The 17,173-nt window shown below is 41.5% G+C and overlaps 1 protein-coding gene across 1 annotated transcript; it reads right to left on the minus strand.

Moving 5' to 3' along the window:
* Nucleotides 1-3,930: 3,930 nt before the first annotated feature.
* Nucleotides 3,931-15,685, minus strand: SNRPA1 (small nuclear ribonucleoprotein polypeptide A'). Its single transcript, XM_073653389.1, has 9 exons — nt 15,494-15,685; nt 11,670-11,817; nt 10,847-10,925; nt 10,714-10,760; nt 8,682-8,784; nt 6,721-6,800; nt 6,206-6,281; nt 4,496-4,589; nt 3,931-4,072 (listed from the first exon to the last, which is right to left on the minus strand). The coding sequence occupies exons 1-9, from the start codon at nt 15,573-15,575 to the stop codon at nt 4,002-4,004; spliced, it is 780 nt and encodes a 259-aa protein (XP_073509490.1). The 5' UTR covers nt 15,576-15,685; the 3' UTR covers nt 3,931-4,001.
* Between the last annotated feature and the right edge of the window lie 1,488 nt (nt 15,686-17,173).

Consider the following 17,173-nt stretch of genomic DNA (forward strand, 5'->3'; position numbering starts at 1 on the left):
TGAGGGCTTATGTTTTGCGTGCACGGTTTTATTGATACCATTTTGGGGTAGATACAATCGTTTGATCGCCTGTTATTGCAACAAAAAAAAACTTAATTCAGGCGTTTTAATTTCTTGTTACACCTTTTACCGATCCAATTTTTTATTTTTATAGTGATTGGGCGATTATGAACACGGCAATACCAAATATGTGTATATTTGTTTTGCATGGGGCAAAAGGGGTGATTTGAACTTATATTTTTAAGCTTTTTTTTTTACTTTTTACCAACTTCAATAGTGTCCATGGGAGACTAGAAGCTGAAGTTGTCTGTGCTACACACAGCAGGGCTTCAGCTATGACCACTGGGAGGCACTCATAGTATCCCGGCAATGACAACCACAGGGGTCTCCTGTAGACCCTGTGTTGTCATGCCAACCCATCGGTAACCCGCAGTCATGTGACACGGGCGCCGATGGGAGGAAATAGCGACGAACATCCGGCGTGGCGATGTTAAATGCTGCTATCTGAGATTGACAGCTGCATTTAACATGTTAACAGCTGCAGGTGTATCAGGATTCCACCCAAGGCTGATAGGGGCACACGTCAGCTGATCAGATCAGCTGTGATGTGCCCGGTAACATGTGGGTTCAGAGCTGGAGCCTGCATGGATACCACCTTGGACGTACTCATACGTCCAAAGTGGTAAACGGATCGTATAATCTTAGGCTACAAGTCTGTACCAGGGTTGTGGAGTCGGTGTCCATTTTGGTGAAGTTGGTATAAAACAGACTGACAATATATAATAAATTGGGTACAGTAGTACAATGCAGGATGTGCTGTAAATGTTTTCATAAGAATTTGGGAAAGTTACGAAATGTCTGTTCTGTTCTCGATCTAAGGATCTCGGTTTTTAGTTGAGATGAATCTGTGCTGCACTTTATGTATACGCTCAGTAGTGAAGCAATGCTGTGGAGAAGTCAAGGAAATTGAGGAGTCGGTGGTTTGGCTTACTGACTCCATAGCCCTGGTCTGCACTCACTCTGACTGCAGACTTGTGAATCCTCTTTGTGAAATGTGTGCTGCAAGGATTCTCCTGTGCTGGGAGCAGTGGGCATAAATATGTGATTTGAATACATGTGGTCATGAGCCACCTGGATGGGTGGAGTCTCGCTCAATACACGTTTATTGAGCAAGACTGGACAAGTCTATTCAGAATGTATGTAAATCGAATACATGACTGCCTGCGCCAAACGCCTGGGAATGCTCCGAGCACGGTGTAAGGATTCACAAGTCTGCAGTCAAATGACTGCATACTTGTAGCCTAAGGCCCGACAACAAAGTATATACAGTATATTCTCATCAGCACATTGTCCTGTGCTGCTGAGAATGATGACTTGTGTGCTTAAGGATTGTTCTCTATGTATGCAAGTGCGATCATTAAACAATTAACTTATATGTAGCTGATCAATGGTCCTATAACTGCCACGGTCAGTCTGTCTAAATGCACTCTTACTGGCAGAAACTTAATTACTCGTGATCTTTCTTTTGACAGGGTAAGGAAGGTGCTGGCTCATTGATGTAGTATGTTTAGTGGATGGCTGCATTAAAAATAGTATTAGGGATTGCATGTACACATATACTAAGATTGGTAGTTACCATGAGGTAGTCAAACACAGTAGTGCCCCAGACAAAAAAAAAAGTGCCTGCTTACCAAAGCAAAAACACTAAATGACTTTTGCAGTAGATCAGTGTGGTCAAAACACATTTACCCTTTAAGATGTTATTAGAGATGGGGCTATAGAGTGCAGTATACATTTGATATAATATGGGCTGGAGAATACAAATGGAATTTATTTTTTTTTTTCTATTCATATCTAACCGGCAATGTTTTATCTAAGTATTCATGTTTAATCATTGTTTTGCCCAACTACAGATTTTTTTCTCATTAAATTGCTTAATATATTTAAAATGTGGGGAAAGTAAAAGGCATTAATAGCCACATGACTGATTTTTTTTTTCTTTTGCTTATGGATATGTAAAAAAAAAATATTTTTATTAAAAACAAATTGTGCTATTAGCCTTGCTTTTTGTGTAAGTCACCAGCACTGCACCAAGAGCCAGCCATGGACAAAGGGGAGCGAGTGACAACCTTGGATTCTTCACAATAGATAGCACTGACATTTGTGCCAAGTCCTGGTATGGCCATAATGGCGCTATTACACTGATTAAATTGATACCTTTGTTGAAGGAATCCGATCAGCGTTTTTTTTCTTTTAATTATGGTTTTATGTTTTCTTCTGATAACATCTTCTGTGCAATGGGGTGGGTCAGGGGGAGGGGTTGGTTTCTTCTCCAGCCCCTCCACCTGTCTCCTCTGTTTCTACAGGTCACCTATTATTCAGTGACCTGCCTCAGTTTTTAAATTTCCCACTGCCCACCCAATGATGGCAGCAGCACAAAACTTCAGTTTAAGTTTCACGCCGCCATCATTGATTGATCAATTTAATCAGTGTAATAGCACCATTATGGCCATACCTTTATTTTATAGTGATAAATCCTGTTGACAGGTTCCCTTTAAACGAGTGCTGCTACCCACAATACCTTAATTCGTGCCAGCGCCATCGATGTCTTACACAGACTTGGTTACGTAATCCCACCAATGCTTGGGTAGGCTGAGTCCCGTATCATACTATCCCATTACCACACATTTGGGCTGGACTGCACCTACATAGTTCAATGCACGGCTAAAGCTTGCCACCCCATGTAATAGACACGCTTGTTCCTTTCTCTAGAATCCATGCACATGAACGTCTGTCAAAACCAAGTATTTTCAATGGTGGAGACATCACTGGCAGCTTACACTCCTCCATCCCCAAGCACAAAAGGGTTCAGTGTACAGTCAAATAATTTGACCCTTATCTCCTCCCAGTCTGGGGGGGGGGGGGGGGGTGTCAGGAAGTATCCATACACATTTGTTGGCCTGCCATCTATCTGCTTGGTAAGGATAAATTCACAGTGCAGAATGGTTTCAAATATTTCTGACTTCCATACATTTGGATGGATTAGCATGTACAGATTTTTTTTGTTTGTTTCTGCAAACTGCATGCAAATGTAAGTCACATTTTTCCTATAATTCTGGCCAGTTTGAATAGATTCCAAAATATCAATAGGGGTTTTCTATTCTCCAGTTTTTGATAATGCATCCCTTGCAAAAAAAAATGAGACTATAGGTTTGGTAATTACAGCATATTGTGGTTATGTGCTCAAACTGTATATGGCAAATATATTGATAGTCCCTACTTTAGCCTTAAGAAAATCTATCATGTATGCACTTACCATGCCACACAAATTTCAGTATTACATGGTATGAGATTTTCCTGAAACTGATAAAAGATCACAAAGCCCACGTTCCCACAATGAACTTTGTGTTTTTTGATGCAGTATAAAAAACGCAGTGTCTTATGGTTCCAACAAAGTGGATGGGATTTATAGGAATCTCATGCCCATTGTGCTTCTTTTTAACACCGCATAATCTGACCTGCGGTGCCTGTTTCAAATCCGCAACACATCAATTTCTTTTGCAGTTACGCTGAGTTTTCTGTGCAGAATTTCTCCATAGACTTGCATTAGATGCAGAAAATCTGCAAGTAAAAAACAGACATGCGTTTTAAGTGCATTTCCGAGGCAGAAACGCATCAAAAACACACGTGCTCCGCTCCCAAGTATGTCACAGCCAAATACCAGGAAGTATTAAAAACAGAGCAGCTTTAAAGTAGGACACATCAAAAAGAAACCACATGTTAAAAAAAACTGCACAAAAAATGCAAGTAACCCAACTTAAAAAATAGGTACAGAAATTCTGCATCAAAAGCTCATCGTGGGAACGTAGCCTTTAACGGTCATTACTTCATACCATACAGCAAAATATAATACAAAAACTTTTATTCAAAATAAAATTTACAGAAGAACATTTACAATGAAACAAATAGTCTGGCAATAGTACATCACTAATGATGGTGGCTCAGGACCCATTGACAGTTGTGTCTTCCTCCATTTCTTCATCTGCCTCTTCAGAAATGAACACTTCAGTGCCTAAAAATAGTGCAAAAAAGCACAACCATGAAATCCCTCGTCACATTGCACATGCAGCCATATTTGGGTAAAGCCTGTGTTAGAGGCAGGAGGAAACATACTGAATCTTTCACAAGACCACATAATCAAACTCTCCCCCCACCATTTACATTCCTGCTCACTGTAGACTTAGCAGACCAACAGGTGACCTTATTAGCCATGGACAGACTTCTTCGTGTGTGTACAGAGATAGCGGTCAGTGACTAGAACCACTCCTGGGCTCAAGCCCAAAATGAGCAGGAATTAAACTGAAGAAATAAAAAACCTGAATTACAGTACAGTGATTATTTCCCACAAATATCAATTCCATGAAATCCACAGATCAGCCTATTAGGCCAAGAAGCGAATATTAGAAGGAAGAGAAAGCAAAGAAAATAAAGTTACCAGAAGCACGGTCTTTACCAGGAATCTGACCAGACTGCAGCAAACCTTTGAGCCTCTCCACTTCTGCTAGGGTTGTAGCATTAGCAATGGCATTCTGGAACATTGCAAGAATTAGACAAATATAACCAATCCCCTAATTAATTCAACGGTACATGTCTAAAACTAAAACTCTTCAATATAGTCTATTATACAAATATAACGTTCGACATGGGAGGGAATAAAGCAGCAGATACATCCTACATTATCATTTTGCAAAATATTTAGATGAATGACATTCACAGGAACGTTCTACACTTTAGAAAAATATGTCAGAGGATTTTTGGTTCTCTTCTCAAAAGAATATATTAGACATTTTGTAATTTTGGTGCACAACAACTGTGATTGAATTTGTTTCTCTGCTGCCATTCTTGATTATATGTGACTGATACAGCCAATCCCATGGGTGGTCAGGGACGCCATCGCTGCTGGACAGATTGAGGACCACCAGTGAAGTTTTCAGGCAAATAAGATTTACAGTATTAAGTTGTGAAGAATTGGAAACTAAACAAAGCGGTAAAGAGGTAGCCTCACAAATTTGTCTCTTTTTAGATGGAAGACATGAGGCGGGTTGGGTCATCTTGTTAAGAATCCCTTTATTCTCTGTCTTTATTATTCTTTATCTTTTAGTGCTTCAAAGTTCTATAGCAAGGATAATCAACAGCTCTGTAGAAAACTGACAATCATCGCATAATAGGGACTGTCAGCACAGAATGACTTTTCAAACCAAGTACGTGCGCTCGGTGCTCCATGGCGGGATCAATCATTTATATACACCTCACCGCCTGCTTGGTTTCCCTCCATCTTCACCCTTCCCTGGCCCTATGGTGGAGACTGATGGAAACCAAGCAAGTGGGAAGGTGTATTTAAATGTTTGCCCCGCTGAGTGACAGGACTTAATTTGAACAGTCATGCTGTGCTGATAAAGTCCCTTTAAAGGGGTATCTTGGACTTCATAAATGATCACCCATCTACTAGATAGGTGACAATTTTTAAAAGGGTTGTCCACCATTTTTACACCATAGAATAGGTAAATAATTTAGGAGAAGGGTGCATGTCTGGCGCCCCCACCGATCAGCTGTTACACCTCCACCATGTAAACAGTGTAAGGTGCAGACCAACGGATTCTCTTCAATAGGAGCCGTTCCACAGTACCTGTCAGCAAGGATTAACCATAAGGAGCGGTGGTGTTCTGCTCCATAAAACATTTTAACCAGGCTTTACCTGGAAGTGATGCCAGATGATGATCGTCAGCCACCCATCAAACTGTTATTGAAGAGCTACTCAAAGGACCAGTCATCAATATAAAAATATTGGACAATCCATGCAAATCTTACCAAGTGTCAGAATGGGAGACTTGTGCCCAATATTCTGCCCTGCCCCTACACTAGCAGTCAGGAGAGCCCTGCAGCTCCAAAGTATGGCATTAAAGATAATAGAATGCAGTGGGGTCCACAACGCTTCAACAACTGCAGATACATGATAAAGGGGTTTTCTGGCCAACGTAAATAAAGGCAACAGAGGGCAATTTATCAATTGCAAATAAAATATTGTATTAACGGGGTCATGAGCACTAACTACAGAGCAAGCCAGCCACAACAAGCAGCAAATGCTTCATGAAAGTACTAATGACACACTGAAGAGCTCTGACACAGGATTAAACCTGAAGAATACCTTGATGGCTTCAACATCACTTGGTGAGGGACCAGATTTCTTCTTTTCTGCTTGTAAACCAGCCCCAGGAGTAAATCTATGGACAGAATGGAAGAAAAAGGATTACACAAAAATCAGTTCATAGATGGTTATTGGCTTCTCTCATCTTTCATAGGTGTCACCATGAAAGTGATTTCAACCCAGTGTAGTATCTTATCTTGGTTAACAACTGATACATAAAGAAAGCTTCTCCAGAAGCACCTTATGGAGATTAGATTTGAGGTCTAGAATCAAAGGGATGTGAAATGACTATACAGTTAGATGAGACAATGTTTGTAGATCATCTGGCCTTGAAATATTAGAGATGAGAAACAAATTGGGTCTCTTGAGACTAAAATGCAACTGATGCCATAATTGCAGGTCGACAGTGCCAAATATGATATATGCTGTTTCCAGAATTTTGTTTATGAGGATGTGTTGGAGAAAGGTGCTTGTGAAGGAAACTTTCAAGCTTCAGAGAGAAATTCGTATCTTACGTTTTTGATCTCTTGGCAATATCCTTTGCAAGCTGTGCACCCCGCCTGCCTTTGAACATACTCGCTGCTTCCTGTCGCTCCTGAAGCGATACCATACACAGAGTTAAATAAGAATCAGCAAGAGCAAACTGAAGACTGGGGACTAACTGCTCAGCAACTGTCTGGTTACAAGAAAACTAAGCGACTACTCAGACTGACCCCAAGCCATCTAGGGTGGCACCAACAACAATGGTGTCTGTGGGCCGCTTACTGTCATATACATACAGATCATTACACTATTGCAGAAAATAGTCCACTATAAAAGGGTTGTCTTCTGGTTTAAAGGGAATCAGAGAGCAGCATGATGTAAGGGCAGAGTCCCTGATTCCAGCAAAGCATCACTTACTGAGCTTCTTGGTGTAGTTTTCATAAAATGGTGTTTTGTCTACTGTTGATCTACAAGTTCTCTGAATGCTGTGCTCTGTATAACCCCACCCATGCCATTTATTGGCAGCTTTCTGCCTATGCACAGAGCGTATAGGAAGCTTCCAATCAGTGTTAGGTTTGGGATGATACTACTCCTCTAGTGTGATAAAATCACTGTTTTATCAGCAGATTATCAAAACTACATCAAGCAGCCCAGCAAGTGATACATTGCTTAGTAGGGGTCTCTGCCCCTATATCATGATGCACTCAGATGATGTAGCAAAAACGTGGTGGCAGGGTATCTTTATTGAGAAAGTGATTTATTTAATGAATTAAACTAAAACTGCACATAAGTCTTAAAAATAAATGTTATATTTTTCTTCAACAGCTAATTTAAAGGGTATGCTCAGTTTTTTTTGAAGGGCAGCCTTTTCAAAGACTGGAGGTTTGTTTATGTGTGGCTTTTGAACCGGATCTTCAAAACCCACATAAAAACCCTCAGAGTGGACACACCCCAAGAATATGGCCCCCATTATTCTGCTTTATCTAGAGCTCCAATTGGTCAATAAAGAGGTCATTAAATCCCCCTCACTCTGATTAAGTTACTGTCGATATACGTTTACTTGTCAGCTTTGCTGCATAAAATAATCAAGTAAAAAAGTAAATAATGTTTATAAGAAAAAAAATTATAATGCTCTATATTTAAATAAATTTTTTATTTTTCTTTGTACAGGAAAAATATCTTTGTACCGTGTTAAAATTTGAGTGTCCTCAGTGGTTGGATACCTTTTAATGGACAACAGGACACAGGAATAATGCAGAAAATAAGACAATAATTCCTGTGTCCTGTCATGTATAAATATGTGACTTCAGATTTTGTGTAATACTGAGCCTGATGAAGAGACCTGAGAAGTCTCAAAAATGGCTATTTGTTACCTTTTTTAATGGCTAACGAAAAATATGGCATCAACCACTGTGGACTCAAATTGTAATATTTTACTATTTTTCTTTAGTAAAATTAAGAATTGATTCCAATTGCATGAAGCAAACAGTATGATCCTACACATGACACTTATGTGCTGTTAATGCCTTTCCAATACTGCTACAGAAAAGCACATTCAGTATTGATATAGTTATGCTCAAAAGCTAGTTTGTAAGCATAAATTGATTGTTGAAACCATGCCCAGGCGCTCTGTGCACCCTTGGTGTGACCAAACAATTCAGGGCACCTTCCCACCTATCTCCACCTTCCTTCATGGTTTACAACTATGGATTTAAAGGAGCCAGAGATAGATGGAGAACAAGCAGATAAGAAGGGAGGTGCACAACCTCTCGGCCACACCAAGGGGACACAGTGCCTGTGCTGACAGATTAAGTGATTCCCCCCCATACTAGACTACAATCTGCAACCAGTTAGTGTAAAACAGGCGGTTTAAACAATAGCATAATTTATTGTAGATTAAATAACCCCTCACAAACTTGTGGTAATAAAAAACATAATTTCTCCTAACGAGAATATCAATTAGTGTCAAGAAAAGACAGAGAAAACAACTTACTGCCAGCCTGACTTTCTGGAAGTCCAGCACACGGACCTGTGGTATTTTGTAAACCACATACAATCTGTAATGTCGCTTGTTAATGACTGGATTTCTTAATAAACTGAAAATAAAAAGCAACGAATGGTTCTAGTGAATGGAATAAATGGCTACAAGGCAAGCAACCAGTGCAATGTGTATTTAGCCCTAAGCTCGTGGGTTTATTACGAAGGCAGATGGATAGTGTGAATATTTTCTCTATTAAAGGAGAAATTGACTTCTGGAAGCTGTATTTCTAGGCGAGAATAGTGTTTCCAGGTGGCACTTTTGGCTAATATCATCGAGACCCTACGCACTCCATATGCTATCCTGCATGATTTAACCCCTTAATTACCGGGGACGTATTAGTACGCATATTTGCGTACTGCCCGTTCAGTGAGGGCTGCTGCGCTGAGCCCTCACTGAAAGGAGCACATGTCAGCTGTAATAATCAGCTGACATGTGCCCGCAACAGCCGCGGGTGGAATCGAGATCCACCCGCGGCTGTTAACATGTTAAATGCCGCTGTCAATCTCTGACAGCAGCATTTAACGGGCGCTTCCGGGTAGCGCGTCATAAGCCCCGCCCACCGGCGACCCCGTCACGTGATCGCGGGTCGTCGATGGGTGGGCATGACAACCCAGGGTCTGCAGCAGACGCCTGTGGTTGTCATGATCTTGTCGCTATGAGCGCCACCTAGTGGTCGGCGCTCATAGCACAGGACCATTTCTGCTGCATGCAGGGGACCTGCTCGTCCCCTGTATGTAGCAGAGGCGATCGGATAGTTGCTGCTTCTAGTCTCCTATGGAGACTATAGAAGCATGCAAAAAGTAAAAAAAAAAAAAAAGGTTTTAAAAATATAAAAAAAAAAATAAAAAAAATATAAAAGTTTAAATCACCCCCCTTTTGCCCCATTCAAAATAAAATAAAAAATAAACCCCACATACACATATTTGGTATCGCCGCGTTCAGAATCGCCCGATCTATCAATATAAAAAAAGAATTAATCCGATCGGTAAACGGCGTAACGAGAAAAAAATTCTAAACGCCAGAATTACGTTTTTTGGTCGCCGCAAAATTGCAATAAAATGCAATAACGGGCGATCAAAACATCGGATCTACCCCAAATGTTATCAATAAAAATGTCAGCCCGGTGCGCAAAAAATAAGCCATCAACCAGCCCCAGATCACGAAAAATGGAGACGCTACGGATTTTAGAAAATGGCGCTATTTTTTTATATTTTTTTTTTTTTACCAAATTTTGGAATTTTTTTTCACCACTTAAATATAAAAGAACCTATACATGTTTGGTGTCTATGAACTCGTAATGACCTGTAGAATAAGAAGGGCAGGTCAGTTTTAGCATTCAGTGAACGTGGTAAAAAAAATAAATAAAAAACTGTGGTATTGCACTTTTTTTGCAATTTTACCGCACTTGGAATTTTTTTCCCGTTTTTCCGTACAGGATATGGTAAAACTAGTAATGGCGTTGAAAAGTACAACTCGTCCCGCAAAAAATAAGCCCTCACATGGCCATATTGACCAAAAAATAAAAACGCTATGGCTCTGGGAACAAGGGGAGCAAAAACAAAAATGCAAAAACGGAAAATGCTCCGGGGCTTAAGGGGTTAAACATATGTCATATACCCATGCATTAATGGAGTCCACAATGCCAAAGCGTGCACTTAACACTTGCAGGGGCCTTCATTCTGTGTTGCATTCTACATGGCTACCATGAGCCAAACGTTAAAGTCTCCTAATATGAGAACTTACTTTAAACATTAGGGAAATGTTAGATAATATCCATCTAAACCTTCTAAACCTTAAGGGAAACTTGATCCTTTTAGCACAAATTCCTATTTTCTGGGAAGTTCGTATTGGTCCAGTAAAAATAAAAGGTTTTGATCTGCCTAGAATTACTCTTATGATCTCCAGGCCCATCTGTTCCCATAAGCTTTGTGAAGACTATACAATATCTGTAAACCTGTCTTAATGCAGTGAAATAATGACTTACCAGAGATACGTGAGATTCTTAAGTGTCGACAAATTATCCAAGTCACCCTGAAGATAAATAGAGAATAAATATATCAATGCTGTAAAGCGTCTAATAAAATACACATAGGAGGGGAAAAAAAAAAAAATCTTACCAGCTCAATAATACTATTATTTGTGAGGATCAGCTCATTGAGATTAGGTATAACCTGTTCAAGTCCTTCCCCAACACGGCTAGAAAAAAAAAATACTATTACAGGTCTGAAACACAAAGTGAGAATGGATAAAAGGACATAGTCAATCCATTAACAGCTATATGTACTCCGTTTACTACATACAAAAGTCACCATGTCTTTAAAAGGGTTATCCACCACCGCTTCTTTTAACCCCTTCAAAATTAGTGAAAATGGGAAGAGAGGAATTGGGGAGGGATTAAACATTGTAGGGTGAAAAGGAAAAAAAAAACAAAAAACAATCAGCAATTCCACCATAATTACTTGTGTCTTATTTTTACAATTTACTGTCTTCTAAAAATTCACGTTAATTGTTTTCTGCAGGTCATTATAAACACACATACATACAGGTCTTATGATAAAATGGCTATTTGGTAAGGGGAACACCATTAATGCCAGCATGTATTCTCAGAGGCCACATCACAGCCTGAACGTAGTGATACTGGCATAGCAGACACTGAATAGTAGAAAACCAAGCAATGTGAACTGAGGTCTAAGATGGTACACATGCAAGAAATAGAAGCATGTTCACAGTGTAGGACCGTCCCAATTTAGGGTCACCTTGTCGCTGGTGGGACGGCTTGTATACTTTTTTTGATCAAAAATAGTTCACTAAGTACTCTATACTTCATATGCAACTTTGCTTTACATTTATATATAATGATGGTAGGGTATGAGATATATTTTTTGTCTTTTGTAGGTACTGAATAGTAGAAAGCAGGGGGATGACCAGGGACCATCTTACCATATTCTGTTATTGTTCAGTAATAAGCATTTAAGTCTCTTCAGCAATGGAAATCCATCCATCTTCCTGATCTCATTGTCTGAAAAATCAATAGTATCAAACTGGTCCAGTGTGGCCCCGAGATTTTCAATTACTGGGATTTTGTAACCTAGAGTGAACAAAAACATCAAAATTATTTTAATACAGACATCTCGGTTGACATGTATAGCTTGATATAAGAACTTCTAGTTCCTGGTTTTATGGACTAAAACACTTAGGCCTCATTCAGACGTCCAGTTTTAAATAAGTGAAACAGAAAAAGCAGGCAGCACTCCAATAGTTACCAAAAGTAAAGTGGACTTTATGCAGCCAATGCGGCGTGGCGACGTTTCTGTTGCAATGAACCTTTTTCAAGCGGTTTTAAATATGGATGTGAAAAAATGGTCCTGGCATCATCAGTGTTTTTCATGTTTGGATAAATAAATTACAAAGCTTCTCCTATCCTCTGCAATGTCAATCACAAACTGCACAAAGATGCCATTCGAGTGACAGCTGCGATTTTCAAGGACCCATAGACTTATATTGGTATTTTCCATCCATGCTACTAGTAAAACAAAGGACATCTCAGTGGTTTTTGCGCAAACACACAATAGTGTGTGATCAAACACAGACATGCGAACAGCCCCACAGACTATAATGAGTACGTCATTGATAAATGAAAAACACTGATACAACAATAGCGTCTGAATGAGACATTACAAAAAATAAAAAAACATATGCGACCTTCTAGTCATGTCTGTAGATAGTTAGGACAGTGGTGTTGCTCAAGCATTAAAGCTCCAATAAACATTATATGAATTCATTTCCGCCAAACCTGCCAATATCGATGGGTTCGCCTGACACTTATGTCTATGGGGGCGCCAGCGAACTGATTGTCAAAGGGGAAGCCGATCGATTATGTCCGATTACTTTGTTTTTTCAGAGATAAGCTACAAGGATAGATGTCTATTGGCAGCTTTCTCAGAATACAGGAGTGCTCGGCCAAATGATCGTTCCTGGGTATGGGAGTGACGGCCATGATGGCTGTCGGCCGAACAATCGTCTGAAGCTTTGTTCGGCTAACTGCCATCTAGAGCGTATGGTTAGCTTTAGGGCCATGTCATGCACAGAAGAAGAGCTGTCCTATTCGCAGACCATAAGTGCCACTTGTACAAACTACTAATTGGCATTTGTAACATGTAGGTGTCACTAGCTTATTGTGCCTTGCCCTACAATTCAATGCTTAGATTTTATAAGGTTTATTGAAATGAACTCATCCCATCTAGAGCTCAATGTTTATGACTGTGCAGCCAACAGCGCCTACAGGCAAGGAGTGCAAAATTTCATATAGACTTATAGAGTTAATCTCGTCGTCTTCCATGGGTAAAATTGCTTATCAAAACAAACATGTAATAGTTATTAAAAATCCCCTCCGTTGTTAAGAATAGAAGAATTTTTAATCTTATTGATTACTGCCCGTTGCTTACATTACAGTCTATCAGAGGTTCCAGTCTGGGTAAGTGCATTGCCAACAAACTCTTTACAAGAGCTCATAAGTGCTGCTCTGAAGCTGTTTGGATCACTGAACGTTCCCAAACCCAACCAGCTTCAGTGCTAGTCTGATGCTGCAGAAGCAAAACTGCGCACCACCGATGGGAAGCAGGAACAGTCCTGTATTGTACACTGTACAATATAGAATTGTCACTTGGTAATGCTACATTTACCCAGTGGGGGCATTGCAGGAAAACTGAACACTTGGGGCTTGTACAGGCAGATGGCTGTATATGAGAGAATTGGAGCACACTGCAAGGAGAAGATGGAGAACTAAATTTCTCCATTCTGTCAGTGCGCTGCGCTGAAATCGGACTGCCCTCTGATGTCATCCGAGTACTGTCGGATGTTTCCCATGAACACATTGACTTGCTTGGCCGAATGCGATCTGAATATCAGCTGAAACTCAAACATGCAGTAATTTTTCTCCTCGGAGAGACTCTGTCCAAGGGAAATATAGAACATGTGCACGGCCCCACAGACTAACATTGACAAAAACATTGCAACCAGTCAAAAAACACGCTAGTCTGAACCTGCCCTTACTGTTATTTTTATGTTCTGACACTTGGAGGGGAAAATGGAGCCCTTCAAGTTGTTTGTTCCTCAGATGGTGATTTAGTGCAGGTATAAAACCATTCGTAGCTATTGGCCAATAAGGATATCAGAAATGTATGGATACGCTGCTCTTAGTCGCTGAAAAAAAGCATGTCTCCCGTGTGATGTCTCAGACACAAGAGAATTCTAAAAAGGTCCTTCACCCAATTCTCCTTCTGCCATTGCTCTGTGAGCACAAAAGTCCCCGGTGATCCATCAAAACATGTCGGACACTGAGGTGGGTACTCTGTCTTTAACCCTTTTAAAAATAACTGGGTCTCAGTCAAGTGCACAGGCAGTATGTCCCTGCGCCATCCTGTCACCACACTGCACTTCACTACTGTTTAGCAGGAGCCAGTATTTCTTTGTGGCTTCAGAAACAGCCATAACTACAAACCAGTGGCTGCATCTTATGCTTTAATACTTAGCTTAGAAATTCACTAATAAGTGATAATAAGTGTCAGCATACAATGGATTAGCTCCAATAGTAGGGCGGTAAATACAGATACTTTGCCTTTACTGCAGCTGGGGTTAATTGCTATAGTGATACTCTAAGGCCACAGCCCAACTATCAGTATTTGGTCAGTATTCAGTCAGTATTTTTGCTCAGGAGTGGGTGATAAATGCAGAATTGGTGACTTGTTTCTATTATACCTTTTCTCTGATTGTTCCTCACCTGGTTTTGGCTCCCACTCCTGAGAAAACATACTGACCGAATACTGACAGTGGGGCCGTGGCCTAAGCCTTAGGATAGGTCATCATTATCAGATTGGTGAGGGTCTGAAGCCCCCATCGATCAGTGGTTTTTAGCTCTGGCCGAATAGCTGCAGAGGCAAAGCTGCTTCATGCAGCAGCATCTGAGCGCACAGTGACACTGGTCTGGACAATCAATCAGGAGGCCGGGAGGTCAGGGAGCGGTGTGCACCTGAAGACAAAAGATGGGACACAACACACTTTCATTGGCAGCTCGATCTCAGCAGCAGCCAAGAGGAATAAAGTTCACTTTCTCCAAGAAACCAAACTTTCAGTAAGGCGGCCGGACAGTAGTGCAGTCCTATTTCTGCAGATTAATGGCATCTAGGGACATGACAGTTCCCTTTAATACGATACTTGCTGTTGCCATCTACCAGTGTCCTATTAATAACTCTGCTCCTAAACTCATGATCCCCATTCCAAATCAACAGTGATTACATTATCAGTGAATTTTCTACAGAACTGATAGGATCTCCTCTCCATTAATCTTACTGAGGCGTATGGATGTCACAAATGTCCATATGCACCGTTCAGACAGTGCATAGTGTGGCATAATCTGCCTCAGGCAATGTTCACACCTGCAGCCAGAGGCACCATTGCGATTTCAGGTTTTGTAGAAGGCACTATCATTGCTGGTCCGGCCTCCTCTACAGAATCCATTATAAGCTGATGGGGGCGCTGCTCCCTGCACTGTCACCCTGACTCCGGCTCTGTACCATAGTTATAATGGAAGGAGACCTGTAATGACGTCACGTAATGTAAACCTCACCGATCACTAGGGCAGAAAACAGCACAGCGCCCCCTACAGGTACAACAAAATGTGCCACATCACAGGCCCCACACTGGAGCCGTCAGCTACGTGTTAGTCAGTGCGGCGCTATGTTACAAGATGTCTGCCCGGCTCTCACCCCGCAGGTCCAGCTCTCGGTCCCGCACCGCATTCGTGTACTGCGCTGCCAGCTCGATCAAATCTGCAGTTAGCTTCACCATGGTGGCGCCTCCTGAGGACTGAACACGCCGCTGCCGCCGCTGCACAGGATGGCCGGGCCTTTCACGTCACTTCCGGGGAGAAGGAACGCGCTTCACAGCCGACCAATCAGGAGACGGGAAAAGTCAGACCAGACAGGAAAAGAGGATCAACGAATGAATCGAGCGCAGGATTCTCCAGGATCAGCTGGCCTGGCCTGGCTATTCACAGCTCGTCCGCTACCTGTGCGGTCACCGTGGCGTCTTCTGGGGTCTCACCCGGCGGCTGGCTGCTCATTGGCGGGATTCGTGTACAATGGAGACGGGGCCGCCGCTTATTATTCATTTCTGCAGTTAGATCTTCACATTGGTATTTTGGGCACGTGACTACAAGCAGTGCAGAATGCTATGGCCGAATCCTGTAGTCCCATGGGAAGGAAGATGGCTGCAGTGCCCCCTGTACCCGGTGTTATGACACCCACAGCGACACTTTCACCCGTTCATGACCGAGTGACAACGTTTATAAAATGTTCCCGTTGACACTGCCATGGCCACTTGTGTTTAGTGGGACGAGTTGTAGGGTTACGTGGTGGCACCGTTCACTTTACCATATAATGTGCTGGGGAAACGGGAAAAACATCCCCAGAGATGTGAGACTTTGAAAAATACACAATTCTGCCATTGTTCTTTGTGTTACCAAATCACTGTGCTCATTGTGCAGTAATAATGGCATTTACGACACTGAAAAGACTAGTTTATTAGGCATGGCGGTTATCAATACCCCTCTAGATCCCCGGGGATCCAGCGCTAAGTGCTCTGGAGATCTACAGCTGTGGAGGCCATGTCTGAGCCATATAGGAGTCAACAGGACCGCTGCAGCTTGTGATTGGCTACAGCAGCCAAGTGACTAAAAAAAAACGTCATCAGATCTTTCTCTGATGATGCAAGTGTCTAGTCAATGGGCTGCTGCAGACAATCACAAGCTGCAGCGGTCCTGTTGTCTCCTACACGGCTCAGACATGGCCTCCACAGACCTCTGCAGTGCCCAGTGCTGGATGCCCAGGAGTGCTGGAAGATGAGTATACTTCTGTTTATTGTTCTAGAAACATCCATGCCAAAAACGTTGCTTTCAGTTTCAGACAACCCCCATAAAAGGGATTGCCATATTTATAAACAAAATAATAAATCCTCCATGTGCCGTTTGTCTTACTGATGCTTCCTATTATTCCTTCATTTTGTTCACTGCTGTCTTCACTCTTTGCAGCTGCCATGTTGCTCACATGCGCTCCTGTATAGTGGATGGTCCTAATCTGCATTGAACTGTTCATTTTTCTTACAAAATAAGTGCCATGTATTATGTATTTTCCCAAAGAAATGTCACATTGTGAAGCACCATGCATAAGAACAGATGAAATACATCAGATTACCAGTAATCCCAAGAACGCAGGTGTTCTCAAGTTTCTGGTAATCTGATGGATTTTATTGCCTGTATGCTTCATTTACATTGTCGCAATTTCCCTTGGGAAAAGGGATGATGATGCACTGAGCTGTATGTATTCTTATATGGGGCTTATTTTGCTTGCTGCTACTTCCCAGACCAGATAGAAGACATCAAAGGGGGC

Source organism: Phyllobates terribilis, unplaced genomic scaffold, assembly GCF_046119375.1.
Source record: "Phyllobates terribilis strain yellow unplaced genomic scaffold, ASM4611937v1 Scaffold_11__3_contigs__length_659146591, whole genome shotgun sequence".
NCBI classification, from domain to species: domain Eukaryota; kingdom Metazoa; phylum Chordata; class Amphibia; order Anura; family Dendrobatidae; genus Phyllobates; species Phyllobates terribilis.

Excerpts from the sequence above, each read along its gene's own strand:
- SNRPA1 (XM_073653389.1), bottom strand. The coding sequence starts at position 15,575 with ATGGTGAAGCTAACTGCAGATTTGATCGAGCTGGCAGCGCAGTACACG. Across the intron at positions 10,926-11,669 it reads CTGAACAATAACAGAATATG|CCGTGTTGGGGAAGGACTTG; the intron begins GTAAGATGGTCC and ends TTTTTTTTCTAG. Across the intron at positions 8,785-10,713 it reads AAGAATCTCACGTATCTCTG|TTTATTAAGAAATCCAGTCA; the intron begins GTAAGTCATTAT and ends TTTTATTTTCAG.